This window comes from Oncorhynchus kisutch, linkage group LG16 (genome assembly GCF_002021735.2).
Source record: "Oncorhynchus kisutch isolate 150728-3 linkage group LG16, Okis_V2, whole genome shotgun sequence".
Classification (NCBI taxonomy): domain Eukaryota; kingdom Metazoa; phylum Chordata; class Actinopteri; order Salmoniformes; family Salmonidae; genus Oncorhynchus; species Oncorhynchus kisutch.
The window spans coordinates 28,171,112-28,187,852 of NC_034189.2; the positions used below are offsets into that span (position 1 = coordinate 28,171,112).

The window sequence follows — 16,741 nt, forward strand, 5'->3', positions numbered from 1 at the left end:
TCCAGAGCGACTTACAGGAGAAATGAGGGTTAAGTGCCTTGCCAAATGATTTTTCAGCTAGTTGGCTCAGGGATTTGAACCAGCAACCTTTCAGTTACTGTCACAATCCTCTTAACCACTAGGCTACCTGCCACCCATAAGGTATTGAGGTGTTATAAGCAAATGGCAACCCATTAGGCTTTTATTCTGTATTCTTTCTTATTTTAGGAACCAAATACTGTATGACACCACTATAATTAGATCAGTGTTAATGTGTATTATTATTGGGGCTAGGTTTAGTGTCAGTGTGACTGCATGGGAAGCGTGTGTCTCAGTGTGGTGGTGGAGCAGTAACAGACCTGGGGGACAGGGAGATAGAGCAACACGATCTTACGTTTTGACAGGGTTTTACTTCAGTATTCACCGCTTGTCCAGGGGGAGGGATAGAAGTCACATTTCAACAGTTAAGTTTAAGTATTAAAACAAATCCTTGAGTGTATGCTGGGAGGGGGGGGGGGGTTCTACTTGGCTAACATATGGAATTGTTTTAAGATGGTCATAACAAGGATAATTTTGCTATTTAATTTTTTTTTTTAGGACTGCTTAATGTATCAAAGAAATCTTAATATAATCTTCCATAAAAAATGTTTAACTGGTTACCTTCAGACTAGTCTTGTGAGGCGTGTGAGCGTCCTGCAACATTTACATCCTGTATTATGTAACACATCAACTCTGATTTGATGACAGCCAGGCACTAATTTGCTAAATAAGTAGTTAAGCTCCTATAAGGTATTATGAGCCAATGGCATTTATTCAGTGTTTTTTCTTCTATATCTATTAAATGTGTTTATTCATTCACAACTGGAATGTTGCTGGGCTTAGTACTGCCAACATTGTCCCGTGGTCTTCTGGTACCAGTGCCATGAGAGAGGATGCTGGGCTTAGCAGGCACAGGGACGAGTGCAGTGGAGGTAGGACGAAAACAGAGAGTGAGAGAGACACGCACAGATGTACTGCCAGTTCCTTAATATGTAATCGTAATTAACACTAGGGGAGGGGGGGGGGGGGCGACACATATGACACATGACACAATAATCCTAATTATGTCTACATATAGACACACTTAAACGGTACATTAGTTCATAATGTGTGTTCCCTATGATCGTCTAATATGTGCATTCATTCATTCACAAATAAGATGATGCTAGGCCTAGCACAGACAGTGAACCGGAGAGTGATGATGCTCAGGTCTATCGTCAAGTTGAGGAACGAGAGCAAAGAGAGAGATGAGAGATGAGAGAGAGGCAGAAGCCAGATAAACAGTGACTACAGAGAAGACGCAGAGACTGTGTAGTGTGTGCGCTGTGATGTTGGCTGGTGTGGCTAAAATGCCAGGCCTAAATGTTTATCCCAGTCCGCCCATGACTGCCTGTATCCCCGCTTGATATGGCAACTGTTTGGCATCCGACCACAAGGCGTCTACACCTGTTGTTTACGAAGCATGTGACCAAATAACATTTGATTTGATCTTTCCTAAATTATCTCCAAGTATCATCAAGGACATCAGATAATCTAGATCCTCTCTCAGGGATTGGTTAATCTGACTCCCGGTACGTGTTCATCCTCTGGGGCCCTCATATTCAACTGGACCTCAAAGCCATTTCCACTGCTTTTTTAACTTCTTGAGTGTAGGGGGCAGGATTTTCGTTTTTGGCTAAAAAACGTACCCATTTGAAACGGCCTATTTCTCAGGCCCAGAAACTAGAATATGCATATAATTGTCAGATTATGATAGAAAACACTCTAAAGTTTCCAAAACTGTCAAAATATTGTCTGTGAGTATAACAGAACTGATACTGCAGGCGAAAACCTGAGGAAAATCAAACCAGGAAGTGGCTTCTATTTTCAAAGCTCCATGTTCCATAGTCTGCCTTCGCTCCATTTAAAGGGATATCAACCAGATTCCCTTTCCTATTGCTTCCTCAAGGTGTCAACAGTCTTTAGACATAGTTTCAGGCTTTTATTTTGAAAAGTGAGCGAGAAAGATAACATCGCGTCAGTGGATAGCTGGGTGTTCGCATGAGTTTTGCTTGCGCAACAGAGTGGGGCAGCCATTGTCTCTCCCTCTCCTATTGAAAAGCGACAGTCCCGGTTGATACATTATCGATTATATATTTTAAAAGCAACCTGAGGATTAATTATGAAAAACGTTTGACATGTTTCTGTGGACATTATGGATACTATTTGGATTTTTCGTCTGCGATGTCGTGACCGCTCGAGCCTGTGGATTTCTGAACATAACGCGCCAAACAAACGGAGGTACTTTAGATATAAAAATAATCTTCATGGAACAAAAGGAACATTTATTGTGTAACTGGGAGTCTCGTGAGTGAAAACATCTGAAGTTCATCAAAGGTAAGCGATTTAATCTATTGCTTTTCTGACTTAACAACAAGCTAAGCTGTGTTTTGCTATATTGCACTTGTGATTTCATGAAAATTAAATATGTTTAGTAATTTAATTTGAATTTGGCGCGCTGCAATTCAGCGGGTGATGAAAATGATCCAGTTAAAGGGATGGGTGTGTCAAGAGTTAGCATTCTTTCCCTCAGGGGCTGATTTAGTCCTGGGACACTTTCATTATCAGGAAGAACAGAAAACCAACAGGCTCTGGACCTCATAGGGTAAGAGTTGAATACACCTGCTCTGGGGACTAAGAGAAAAACTCTAATCACGTACTGGGTTCAACAACCTCCGTTTGAAGTTGCTTGCAATCCAAATCTGAGGAGCTGGGAAAATTGGTGATTTAAGCCTATTAGGGTTCTATATTGTTTCATTAGGCCCTTGCTTTTTTTGATGAAGTAGCCATTAATTGGTTTGTTAAAGTAAGGAATCCCTCAGGCTCAGAATTACATAAGTGCTTCGGAGTTCATAGGGGTCCATAGTGCATGAATGGGTTAGGAACCAATGAATTTTGGTATATAATGTGGCCTGAAATTGAACAGTCAGGCTTTAAAAATCTGAACTAGGGACCTGGTATTATAATTTCCACACATGAAAAAGGCCATTAGCCTCATTATAAAGAACATAGAATTACATAAGATTAGCATATTTGATTGAAATAAAAGAGCATATTTGTTTTTTGAAAAAATACAATATACACCTCAATTGACATACCATTGAACACACTCCATGTATTCTCCTTTGCTGGCTATTTTGACAGAATACGTGCAAACTTTGAACTGCGAAGAACATGTAATAATACATGAACAGTGGTTTGGTTAGATATAAGGCCTATTTCACATTATTGTCATTATTATTAGAGTCTCTGACATTGAATCAACTAGGCCTAAGTTTGATATTCTTATGAAACGTGGAACACTAAATTTGTCATGACGCTATGGAACCAAATACTGTATGATACAATATGTACTGTTACACCACTATAATTAGATCCGTGTTAATATGTATTATTATTGGGGCAAGATTTAGTGTTGGTATTGGAGGCCTGTGCCACGGTGTGAAGGCATGGGGAGCGTGTGTCTCAGTATGGTGGTGAAGCAGTGACAGGCCTGGGGGACAGTTCAACGTTTGTCACATTTCGACAGGTTAAGTTTAAGCATTAAATCCGAATGGTTGAGGTAAGGTTTGGGATAGGGTTATAACAGAAATACCTTGGTTAACTATAGGTCATTCATTCCGAGTGATTAAGGTAAGGGTTAAGGTTTGGGATAAGGGTTAAAACAAGTAAACAAAACAAAAATTGCACTTAGCTCTGGGATTGAACACCCAACCCTTAGAGCATACGCCTCTATCCACAACAACCTAACAAGACTACTTGATGGCAATAGCTCTCACCGTTGCCCCTAATGGGTGGTTTCGAAAGCATTTCCTGTTGTCCTGGGGATCCAGACAAACATTGAATATCGCCTTGGATCTCAAGTTACCTTGGTGGATAGAGATCAGCCTGTCGAGGCATAGGCTTTGCCCTTCATCTCTAGGAAGGACAAGTTTTGTGAAGGAGCGAGGAATTGATTTTCCTCGCTTGGCTCTGCAGACTGGAATGGTCGGGGGTGGTGGTGAAAAGCACCTGCACTCTGATCCACCAACCAGCACAGTCGGTCGTGACCTTAGGAAAATAGTTCTGCGATATTGAGCATCAAAGTTCACAACCCAGATCTCAACTGTTTTGAGTGAATTTTTCTTTCACAACCCATTAAGGTCTTTACCTTCAAGATAACTTAACTGGAAAAAATCCTGAGACTTTTGCAAATCAATTTTTTAGGGGGATGCAATCACAGACAGAACCTTATGGCTTTAAAGTGTCAATCTGGGTGTCCTATCTGAAACTTCTGAATTGACATGTTCAGTTTTTAAGTAAACTGTAGCTATTTTAATACATAAATTATAGAATAACACTATTTTACCAAGATAGAGTCAGAAGACATCATTAAGTACATTATGTATACAAAAAATTCTTGACATAGACTGACCAGGTGAATCCAGGTGAAAGCTATGACCCCTTATTGTTAAATCCACTTCAATCATTGTAGATGAAGACAGGTTAAAGGAGGATTTCTAAGCATTGAGACATGGATTGTGTATGTGTGCCATTCAGAGAGTGAATGGGCAAGACAAAATATTTAAGTGCCTTTGAACGGGATATGAGTCTAAGTGCCAGGCACACCGGTTTGTGTCAAGAACTGCAACGCTGCTGGGTTTTCATGTTTCCTGTGTGTATCAAGAATGGTCCACCACCCAAAGGGGGGGGGGGGGGGGTGCAACTGAATATTAGGATGGTGTTCCTAATGTTTGTTAAACTCAGTGTATTTTAAGAAATGTATTGTATTATGATCATCAGACATATTACTATCGTAATTTACTGTAGTTCCTGCAGTGGATGACCAAAGTGCCCTCTAGTGGTCTCATGGATGGAATGTTATTCATAAATAATACACTTTTCTTTCTTTTTTTGCTTAAAATCTGGTGTTTCTACAGTTTGAGTTTTGTTATATTTCAGTCTTCTGTGATGTATATAAAGTCTAATATTGGGATACTATTCAACATGGAATGCATTTCAACTCTATATCTGACATGGTACATGGGTCTTCTTTTTTAAAGCCCATAACCATGTGTGTGAGGTGTATAATTTTGTTTCGAAGTAGATTTGTTTATGACTACCAAGAAACACTCTTGGTGTGACCCTGATTTAGCCCACTGCAGGGAAAGTGCTATTATTGCTGGAAAGCCTAGACCATACTTGGAGAGAGATGGGAAAAGACGTGTTCTGATTGGTCCATCTTTATTTGTTCAGGCTTGTGATTGGATTGCAGATAGAACCTTATAGCGCAAAGCACAAATGGGTTTATGCAGAGAGAACTTTCTAGTTTTCATTTGTTTCACTTAATTTACTTTTGCAAAAATCTAACATATGAAGAACCATCTATAGATCAAATATACGGTATGTGACACATTTTTGACAAAAATGTCAGATAGAACTTTCTAGTCCCAAGGACTCGCAGTGACGGCAACACGCCGCTTCAATTTGCTCTGAACAAACGTTACAAGACGCAGAAGGACAAGCAGACAAATACACACGTTCACAGGTGCACACACACACACACAGTCATTGTCGAATTGAAGACGCTGACAAAAGTGTCTCAGCCTTCAATTGCAAACCATGTCAGTCACTGAAGCTGTTGCTCTTTATTCCTGAGCCAAATAGGCTTATTGATTGTGTTCTTTAAAGATGTTTCTGTGGCTCGTTCACGGGGAGGGGGAACCACTGTATTAATTTTAACTACAGCCAATCAATACGAAGGACGGGGAGACCAAGGCTTGTCTGATCAGCTTTTTTTCCTTGTTGTATCATGGAATATTCCCCCCCCCCTTCTATTTCCCTAATAAAGTTATGCGTAAAAAAGCTGAAAGTAGGAGACATTTTCTTATTTCCCTATTTGGAACAGGCATTAGACCTCAACAGAACGCCCGTGGCCTGGTTAAATCGAAATCAGTACTGTTTAAACGTATACCTTTCGCTGTCATTTTTTACCTTGTTTTTGAGAGAGAGAGAGAGAGAGAGAGAGAGAGAGAGAGAGAGAGAGAGAGAGAGAGAGAGAGAGAGAGTCAGTGCATATTCAAGTAAGCTCTGATGGTGCATGCAGCAAAATCCCATCTATTTTTCAGCTTCTTGACTGTTTCCGTCTCCCATTTGAACGTGTATGTGCAGTATTTGTTACGGTACTCCCCCCCGAACATGTATAGAAATGAGAGGATTTTGATTCAGCGGGGTCACAGAAAATGTCTGGAGGAGAGGTCGGTGTTCCGTCGTTGAGTCACCCAGCGACAGGAACAATGAGGTATCACTATTGTCCACTTTAATTATGGGTGGCTAGGCCCTACAGACCGAGGGGGATCTCAGAGCTCTTGTTCACAACAGGGCTCTCCAGTGACAGCTAGCCCATTCGAAGTTGTCAATGGCACATGTAAGGCAGTTAGAGGAGTCTAGGAGAGGTGTTGGAGACATTTAAGGGAGCTAAGGAGTCTTTAAAAACTCTTAACGATCTGACCCTTTAAAAAAAAGGTCTACTAAAATTACATACCCAAATCTAACTGCCTGTAGCTCAGGACCTGAAGCAAGGATATGCATATTATTGATACCATTTGAAAGGAAACACTTTATCGTTTGTGGAAATGTGAAATTAATGTAGGAGAATATAACACTTTAGATCTGGTAATAGATAATACAAAATAAAATAAAAACATGCATATTTCTTTTCATCATCTTTGAAATGCAAGAGAAAGGCCATAATGTATTATTCTAGGTTAAAGGTGCCATTTAGATTTTGTCCACTAGATGGCAGCAGTGTTTGTGCAAAGTTTTAGACATTTAGCATTTCTATTCTAAATTTTGCATCAAGTCTGCCCAAATGTGCCTAATTGGTTAATTGATACATTTTTATAGTTCATAACTGTGCACTTTCCTCAAACAATAGCATGGCATTATTTCACTGCTATAACTAATGTAAATTGGACAGTGCAGTTAGATTAACAAGAATTTAAGCTTTCTGCCCATATCAGATATGCCTATGTCCCGGGAAATGTTCTTGTTACTTATAACCTCACGCTAATGACAGTTAGCTCAACCGTCCCGCAAGGGGGACACCGATCTCGTAGAGTTAATTAAAGGGAGGTGTTGGAGACATTTAAGGTAGCTAAGGAGTCTATAAATGGAGGTGTTTGAGACATTTAAGGCGTTTGGCACAGGTGTTTGAACCTGTATGTGTTTAGAGAGATCAGGGGTGAAGTCTTTCCTTGATTTCCTCACATCCTCTCTCCTTGTCTCCATCTTAAATGTCAGAGGAGAGGAGAGCATTGGATCAAAAGGTGATTCAGAGAAGATGCAAGGAATCGAGGAAAGAGTTTTGAAATGCAGCCCAGGAGAGGGTGATTCAGACATCCTAGTCAGATCCCAGTGCATCAGTGATGGGGGTCGAGGTGGGAGAGGGATGAGAGTCGATAAGAGCGAGACTGTTCTCCCCCTTCTGGTAAAGGTCAGTTCGATCCCCAGACGATCCCTGCCTGGCTATATCTCTCGCCAATGAACTTTCCCTCTTCCACCATTTCTGGGTGGTTCACATCAGGAGGCCACAGTGCAACCCAGTGTGTGGATAAACCAGGCACATAAAGGTTGTCTGTGTGAAGAGTAGGTTGTCTGTGTGAAGAGAGAAACACTCTGAGGGATGTAGTGGAATGGAAGTATAGAGTTTAGGATCAGGTGTGTTTGCTTGTGTCTTGGTTGATAGTAAAACTATGGTGAAATGTGAAGTCAGAGAAGCACATTAAAGCAGTTTCATTGGAGACCGTAACATGTACATAGCAGCACAGTTCAATCTCATGGCTGTTCAGACATAGTTTTTTCTTCATACATAATTCACAAAACATTCTTTCCAGGGATACATTTCATTGCTATATCAAAAAGCTAGCAATCTGTCTCTGAAGAACCTTAAAACCTCATCATAACAGATCAGGGTGCCAAACAATGAGAATGACAGCAGAGTGGTGATAGGAAACTCTGTGTCATTCAACAACAACCGTGTTGCATTAGTAGGAAGGATAACATACAATTAACATTTCACTTGACCAACATTTTCCTGCAGACACTTTTTGAAAACCCAAGCAAAAGGGAGAACAGAAAAGCGTTACCTGCAGCCCGGGAGGTCGTAGGTCAGAGGTGGTTCCAGGTGAGCCAGAAGGACAGGACAAGGGTGGGACGGACAGTGTGGAGGCACAGAGAGCACAAGGAAGGACATGGCAGGAAGCACAACCAAAACAGAGAGAAGTGTGGAAGGAAGGAGGGTGAGAGAATTGGGGGGTGCCAGGGATAGGGAGATGGGCTAGGAAGACGGGTTAAAGAAAAATGGAGGTCGGGAACGAGGGAGGGTGAGGAAAGCTGAGGAGTGAGGAAGAGGAGGAGATTGGGCAGAGAGGAGTTTTTTTTCCCTCTAAAAAGAACCAAAAAAAGGAATGAACCCATACCTTGGTTGCTTAACGTCAGGTGCGCCAGACCTTGAAGGAAAGAACAGAAAAAAAGAAAAGAAAGGAAAAAAGAAGGTCATAAAAGGCAACGGGAGGAAAAAAAGCATTGTCACAACGTTGGACTGCAGTTTGTGACAGACATCCTGGGGCAGACTCGGATGTCAGAGATTCAACTCAAAGGTGAGAGAGAGAGAGAGAGAGAGAGAGAGAGAGAGAGAGAGAAATAGAGAGAGAGAGAGAGAGAGAGAGAGAGAGAGAGAGAGAGAAAGAGAGAGAGAGAGAGAGAGGATAACGAAAAAATAAGCAAACACTTCTTGAGTGAAGGTGTGGGGGGGTAGAAAAAAAAAGCATTTCATTTGGTGCAACCCCCGAAGGCCATTGCGCACGCAAATGCTTTTTTTTTCTCTGAAGTACTTATGGAACACACACATATTAACTGTTTGGCAGCGACAAGCTTCAACTGAATTCTATACCGTATAAATCTGTACTGCTCTTAGAGATCCAAGGTCTCTAAAAGAAAGGGTCAAAGATAAGCAGTAAAACACAGGAACAGCCCCGAGTCGAAGACTCTATATACCGACACAGATACAGTAAATGTTTACAGCACAGATACTACACCGTGTTCACAACAGCCCTGATAGAGCCTCGACAAACATCCACATAGAATGTTGGTGGAATCAGGGGACAAACAAATTCAATTCCAATCATTTCAAGGGGCTCCACAGTTTTGGGGTCAAATGATGTCAACCACACTGTTACACCGTAACTCAATAATAACTCTATGGAAATCTGGCATCACTTCCCAACAATACAGTACATCCCGAAGTTACGCAGTCAGACCAGACCAACTGGAAACAACTGGAAATCAGAAAACCATTACCCAAAACAAAAGAGCCTTGATGAGACTCTTTGGCCACACTAACTTGTGAATGGTTGAATAGGAATTTCTTTAGTCAAACGACTGTATAAATTACCCATAAATAAAACATGAATACAAGTCCGATAACAAAATGGGTAACATGTAATATGTTCTACCTATGACAATGACAAATTTGCAAGGCAACAGATTTCCAGGAATGGGAATAGCTAGATGAAATAAACACACATGCAAAGAAAAGCTTTCTCTGACCTGAGCGGTACACATAATGGGACGTTTTGATTGGCCCGACCTTCAGGTAGTCTAAGAACAATGGAGAAGCACACAGAATATTCTGAGAAGTACCAACTGTGTTTTTCAACCTCAAGGTATTGTCAAGAAGGGCACCCTGCTGGAAAAATTACATTTGTCTTGAACAAGACGTCATTTCTGGGCCGCATCGATGACAATAGCAATGGGGTCAACAGCCATTTATCTCAACAGCATTGGTAAACATTGCAATTTTGGTTAGTTCTCTCAGGTAATCTTGGTTTCAGGGAACATATCACCAGGTAGGATATTTGTATATCCTACATCCAGATATCATTGATAGAATGGTTACGCCACAAAAACTATAACGTCAAACAACATCGCCCTGAGCACCCACCTTACAACAGACCAATAGCTAACACAGGATTGTAAATACAGTGACTCCCAAGTACAACAGCATTCTCTATTGTGCTGTCTTTTAATAGTGACTGCGATTAAGGCACAGGAATGTAGTGCATGTTCAATTGATCTATTTGGGCTAATTCCTGCTGTCCCCTATATAGAGAGAGTCCAATCATCCTCCCTCTCTGTTTTGTTCCTCTACCCATAATCCATTAGACAGATAAGGCAGCCCAAAGAAACAGGCCTGTGCTGATGGTGCATACCAAATCATCTCATCCCCCGGGTTTTCTCTCCCTTCTTCTCTCCCTCCCTCTCTCCAAGCCCGCGTGCTAGAGCAGAGGCAACATTATAAATATCTTGAAGTGTGAGGAGAGGAGGAGCGCTGGAAGCAGGGGGGTGGCGAGGGGTAAGGAGCACAGCTGTTTGCCACACAGCTGGCCCCGTTTGCATCTTTGCACAAAACAGAAAGGCACAGGCGTGATGGGAGAGGAAGCTGCAATTCAATAATGAGAGGTACAAGAGGCTGAAACACTTAAAAAATAACATAGGGAGACATTGTGTGTGTGTGTTAGTGTGTGTGTTAGTGTGTGTGTTAGTGTGTGTGTGTGTGTGTGTGTGTGTGTGTGTGTGTTAGTGTGTGTGTGTGTGTGTGTGTGTGTGTGTGTGTGTGTGTGTGTGTGTGTGTGTGTGTGTGTGTGTGTGTGTGTGTGTGTGTGTTAGTGTGTATGTGTGTGTGTTAGTGTGTGTGTGTGTGTGTGTGTGTGTGCACATCACACAACATGTTTTCGCTTGGCAGAGGCAAAAGGGGTGTCAGACTAACACAGAGCCAGATCCTGAGCAGGATATGAAGAGGCTTCAACATGTTTCAGCATATGACACAGACAGAGAGAGAGGGAGAAAGACGTTCTGGCCCCATCATATCAAGAGCGCACCTGTTCTGTTTCACACGCCTCCCTCAAGCTGGGACGATAAACCAAAAACAATCGACACCCGACCGCACCGATCACTTATCTCAAGCGTTCTGCTGATATCATTCATTACGATTAGTAGCCTATACTAGAGCAATGTGATGTAGGACATTTAATACATTAATAATATGGGTGATTGTTATTGAGACAAATCATGCCTACAACCATTAAACTAGTAGTAGTAGTTTAAAATAAAAAATAAATATAAGGTGCACATTAATATTACAAATCTATCGTTCTATTATCTTTATCATATCAATACAGGCAATTTATGGATTTTTGTCCATATCGCCCAGTTCTATCTCCCAGCCAAACAGCCTATGTGAAAGGCATTGAAGGCCTCTCTGAGGAAACAGACAATAAGCCCTGACCATAACTACAGTAATTCAACTCATAGGAAAGCCATACAATTCCATTGGAAATACACCTTCATACACAAATCGAATTACTGCCCCTAAACACATTGAAAGCATCAGGAAAATAAGAACTTAGCCTGAGACTTATAATTTACCCCGAAATCTGAAAATGTGATTACGTACTTAATTGTGATTTGAGTGCAGATGGGAATGCCTGACGCAATCCGAGCCAACCAGGGACGGCCTGGCGATTGGCTGGAGATGATTGAGTGACAGATGGAGACGGGTCATAATTCTGTCATTAGGAGGAGACGTGCAGCCGTGAAATCTCTCTTTCCCTCTCTCGGTCTCTCCCTCTGTCTCTTTCTCTTTTCTCCCTCGCTCCACATCCATCTCTCAATCAGCCAGCTGCAGCTGCCGTCTGCTCTCCTCCTCACATCCTCCTCTCCTCCACTACCCTACTCTGCTTCCAGCCATCCCTACTAAACATTCCCGCGGTTGGGCATGCAACTCAGAATTACCCAGTGCTCCATCAAGTGCCCTGGGTTGTAAACAAGCCCACCAAAAATGGATTATTTTAATCGAGGACAAAAATAGTGAGGGGATGCCAAAAAAAACATTCATAGAATACATTAGCATGTTTGATGATTGCAGGAAATTCACTATGAACATCATCTACATTGAACCCTACGGCCGTCAACGGTATGGTTATGTCATCGGGGGTAGGAATGTCCTAAAATGGACACCGTAACCCAGCCTCGCCAATACAGGAACGGTATAACCATCTCCGACAGGTGTGCTCTTCAACGACCTTGTCAGACGTCATTCGTGCACCATGTTTCCCGAACAACACACAGTGTACTGGGTCCTTCCATCACTTACATGGGAACAGATGTGGAGGGGGACAGAAGACGGAGGTAAAGCACACACGAAGTGGACAGAGAACGATTAGAGTCATCATCATCAGTCGGTTCTCTCCTCCATCACAAGTCCAGCAGTGGGAACTCTGACGGAGGAGTACGTTGGCTGTGGAGACCCCAGTAGGGCTGCGAAGGCATAAAAACCACTACCATCCTCCATAGAGGTCCGGCAAGCATATGGACACCTCCCTATACATACACCCACAACATATGTCAAACTAACATACACACAGCCCCCTGAAATGACAGGTGGTGCAGGAAGGATCTCTCCAATTGTTTGGGTGAGGAGCTTTGGTTGAATTTATCTCCAAAAGATTGATATTGATGTCATATGTTTTGGTAGACAAAGTGGTGAAGGGCAACAGAAATCACCAAGCAAGACATTTTGCCAAAGTGCAGTAAACATGTGAGTAATAGGTGAGTGCTTCATAAGGCCGCGTACTAACAGTTTCCAGTACCATTTACACTGCAACATTTACACTGTCTTTATAATGCCTCGGAACTGTCTTTATAATGCCTCGGGATATTTACTTTCGCAGAACAATCCTCGTAGCTATATTAGATCATGAAACGATGCTAGTGTGGCTGTGAAAGGGCCACAAAAACACGCTCCGGACATTTGTAAAAACATTTGTTGAAAAGATGTTGGGATAATGTTGAATAATGCAAGCTGTATTTTACAGCTCGAGTAATAGCTATAGAAACACGAGTGGAATTTAAAACACTTTGCAGTAGTAGGGGAAAGCCGAGGTTAGAGAGAAAGTATCATAGGAATGACCGAGAGCAAGGGATGGTGATGGATTGATGCTCGCTGCTCTCCTCCTCTTGGCGAGCCTAATTAATTATTCAAGTGGGGCGTGCATGATATCAAAAGGCTATCAAAGAGGATGAAACACGTGTTAAAACTCTGAGGCTACAACATCAAATTAAATGCAAAAACAGGACTGGCATAGATCATTCATCGGACTGTTCCACTGTGGCTAGCTGCTAGCATGTGATCACAGCCACAACAGGGAGCTCGAGAAGACTCCCGTGCTGATTCTATGACTCGCCTTCTAACATGCCACTGATGCCTGGATGAATGGCAAGGCAACCCACATGCAGCACAATCGTCTCTTTCATATGTATTGCAATCGTCTTTGTTCAGGGGTTTCCAGGAATGACTCACCTAGTCTTCGACGCTGTAATAAACATCAAAAGATTAACATTTATTTGTATTCTTTTCGTAGTAAATGTGATTGCATACTGTAGGTGAATTTAAATTTAAAAATCCATATCTCAGATTGGCCAATAAAAAGAAAAGATTAAGATGGACAAAAGAACACAGGCACTGGACAGAGGAATTCTGCCTAGAAGGCCAGCATCCCAGAGTTGCCTCTTCACTGGTGATAATGAGACTGGTGTTTTGTGGGTACTATTTAATGAAGCTGCCAGTTGAGGACTTGTAAGGTGTCTGTTTCTCAAATTAGACACTAATGTACTTATCCTCTTGCTCAGTTGTGCACCGGGGCCTCCCACTCCTCTTTCTATTCTGGTTAGAGACAGTTTGCGCTGTTCTGTGAAGGGAGTAGTACGCAGCGTTGTACGAGATCTTCAGTTTCTTGGCAATTTCTCACATGGAATAGACTTCATTTCTCAGAACAAGAATAGACTGACAAGTTTCAGAAGAAATGTCTTTGTTTCTGGCCATTTTGAGCCTGTAATCGAACCCACAAATGCTGATGCTCCAGATACTCAGCTAGTCTAAAGTTTTACTGCTTCTTTAATCAGCACAACAGTTTTCATATGTGCTAACATAATTGCAAAAGGGTTTTCTAATGATCAATTAGCCTTTTGAAATTATAGACTTGGATTAACTAACAGATATTCCATAAAAAATCTGCCGTTTCCAGCTATAGTAGTCATTTACAATATTAACAATGTCTACACTGTATTTCTGATCAATTTGATGTTATTTTAATGGACAGAAAAATGTGCCTTTCTTTCAAAAAATAAGGACATTTCTAAGTGACCACAAACTTTTGAACTGTAGTGTATGTGTGTGTATATATATACACATATACACACACACACAGTTGAAGTCGGAAGTTTACATACACTTAGGTTGGAGTCATTAAAAACTAGTTTTTCTACCACTCCACACATTTCAAACTATAGTTTTGTGCATGACAAAATTAATTCTACAAACAATTGTTTACAGACAGATTATTTCATTTATAATTCACAGTATCAAAATTCCAGTGGGTCAGAAGTTTATAAACACTAAGTTGACAGTGCCTACATACACTAAATTGACTGTACAACAGTAAAACTAGTCCTATATCGACATAACCTGAGAGGCTGCTCAGCAAGGAAGAAGCCACTGCTCCAAAACCACCATAAAAAGGCAGACTACGGTTTGCAACTGCACATCGGGACAAATATCGTACTTTTTGGAGAAATGTCCTCTGGTCTGAAAAAATATATAACTATTTGGCCATAATGACCATCATTATGTTTGGAGGAAAAAGGGGGAGGCTTTTAAGCCGAAGAACACCATCCCAACCGTGAAGCACGGGGGTGGCAGCATCATGTTGAGGGGGTACTTTGCTGCAGGAGGGCCTGGTGCACTTCACAAAATAGATGACATCATGAGGATGGACAATTATATGGATATATTGAAGCAACATCTCAAGACATCAGTCAGGAAGTTAAAGCTTGGTCGCAAATGGGTCTTGCAAATGGGCAATGACCCCAAGCATACTTCCAAAGTTGTGGTAAAATGGCTTAAGGACAACAAAGTCAAGGTATTAGAGTGGCCATCACAAAGCCCTGACCTCAATCCCATAGAAAATCTGTGGGCAAAACTTAACAAGTGTGTACGAACAAGGAGGCCTACAAACCTGACTCAGTTACACCAGCTCTCCCAGGAGGAATAGGCCAAAATTCACCCAACTTATTGTGGGAAGCTTGTGGAAGGCTACCCGAAACAATTGACCCAAGTTAAACAATTTAAAGGCAATGCTACCAAATACTAATTGAGTGTATGTAAAAATTTTACTAGGATTAAATGTCAGGAATTGTGAAAAATGTATACATGTATTTGGCTAAGGTGTATGTAAAGTTCCGACTTCAACTGTATATATTTTGCATTATTATTTTCCATTTACCCTACCATTTCTCCCCTAATTGGACTAAACTAATGGACAACAACTCTTCGGCTTCTGCTTCCAGCTTATACATCCTATATACATTTTACAGATACAGTACATGTTACAAGTTATCTTTTGTTTGTTTTGGTCCCATCCTTCAGCTCCACTCAACTCCTCCCATCTATCTCTGAACACCATCCAGTTTAGATTTTTTAACAGTGCTGTGCTTCACAAAAGTTCGGAATCTTTCTATTCTCATAGATTCTATATATTGTAAATTAAAGAAACATTTTTGCTATTAGCATTATTATTAAATTGCTTGATTGACTTGGACATTTTAAAATCAGCTGCGTGTTTGACATAACTCCACGAGTCATATTTACGATATAATTTACAAAGATTGTACTTTTCTTTTTTATCCCAAAATATATATTTTTTTCGTAGTTTATTTGAGTAGTATATTTGAGTTTAACCATAATCTTTGTTGCAATATTTGTTCAGTCTTTTCTGGTCGATTAAGCTGAAATTGCAGCCAACTCTCTATGGTTTGTTTTCAAAAGTGATATTTTGGAGATGATATCGTTTTTTTAAATGATCGAAAGTGGGAGGTTGTAATCTGAATAATGGAAAAAAGGCTATTCTTCAAAATGGGGTAAAACATTCTTACTAATCTGCTAGAAAACCAGTTCGGATTTAAGTAGAACTTTTGTATGACTGAAGCCTTTCGTGAGAGGTCTAATGCTTTAATATTTAATAATCCCCCCCCCCCCCCGAATTCATTATATAAATAGGCCAGTTTAATTTTGTCTGCCTTGCCGTTCCAAATAATACTGAATATTTTTCCTAATATAATTTTTTAAAAACAAGTTGCTAGGTTTAGGCAAGGCCATAAGCAAATAGGCAAACTGGGATATGACTAAAGAGTTAGACAGGTGTAGGTGAGTTTATTGTTCCAAACTATTTTAGTGATGAGCCGTAGAATAACCACCTCACCTGGATTAAGCAGTGATCCTGGCATAAAACAACACACAAACATAGCTAGCAGCGCTGTGGCAGGTCCTTGACACAATTGTCTCTGGAGACAATGGGCCAAGCTCTAGTCAACACATCCAACACATTTCCTTTATGCTGTCTTGGAAACCTATACTAGCTTTGTTAGACTTATGCAATATACTGTATTGTACAATCATTTGATTTGATTTTGTATTCCTACTATCTTCTAGCAGTGTGTGTTAAGGGTGCTGTGGCTTCACAGGCAATCCCAAAGGGAACTGTTGACCCTAGGCAAGGCACTTAAGCTGAGCGGCTCTAGCATTAAATCT

At 41.1% G+C, this 16,741-nt stretch overlaps 1 protein-coding gene across 5 annotated transcripts in view; it reads right to left on the bottom strand.

Moving 5' to 3' along the window:
• nrxn2b (neurexin 2b) overlaps positions 1 to 16,741 on the bottom strand; it is a 1,016,923-nt gene that overhangs the window by 746,666 nt on the left and 253,516 nt on the right. For 4 of the 5 annotated variants that reach the window (XM_031792165.1, XM_031792163.1, XM_031792166.1 and 1 more), the window contains exon 4: positions 8,517 to 8,546. The exons of the other annotated variant lie outside the window; for it this stretch is intronic. In XM_031792165.1, coding sequence (XP_031648025.1) covers positions 8,517 to 8,546 — 30 coding nt within the window. The remainder of the gene's footprint in view (positions 1 to 8,516; positions 8,547 to 16,741) is intronic. 5 annotated transcript variants of the gene reach the window in all.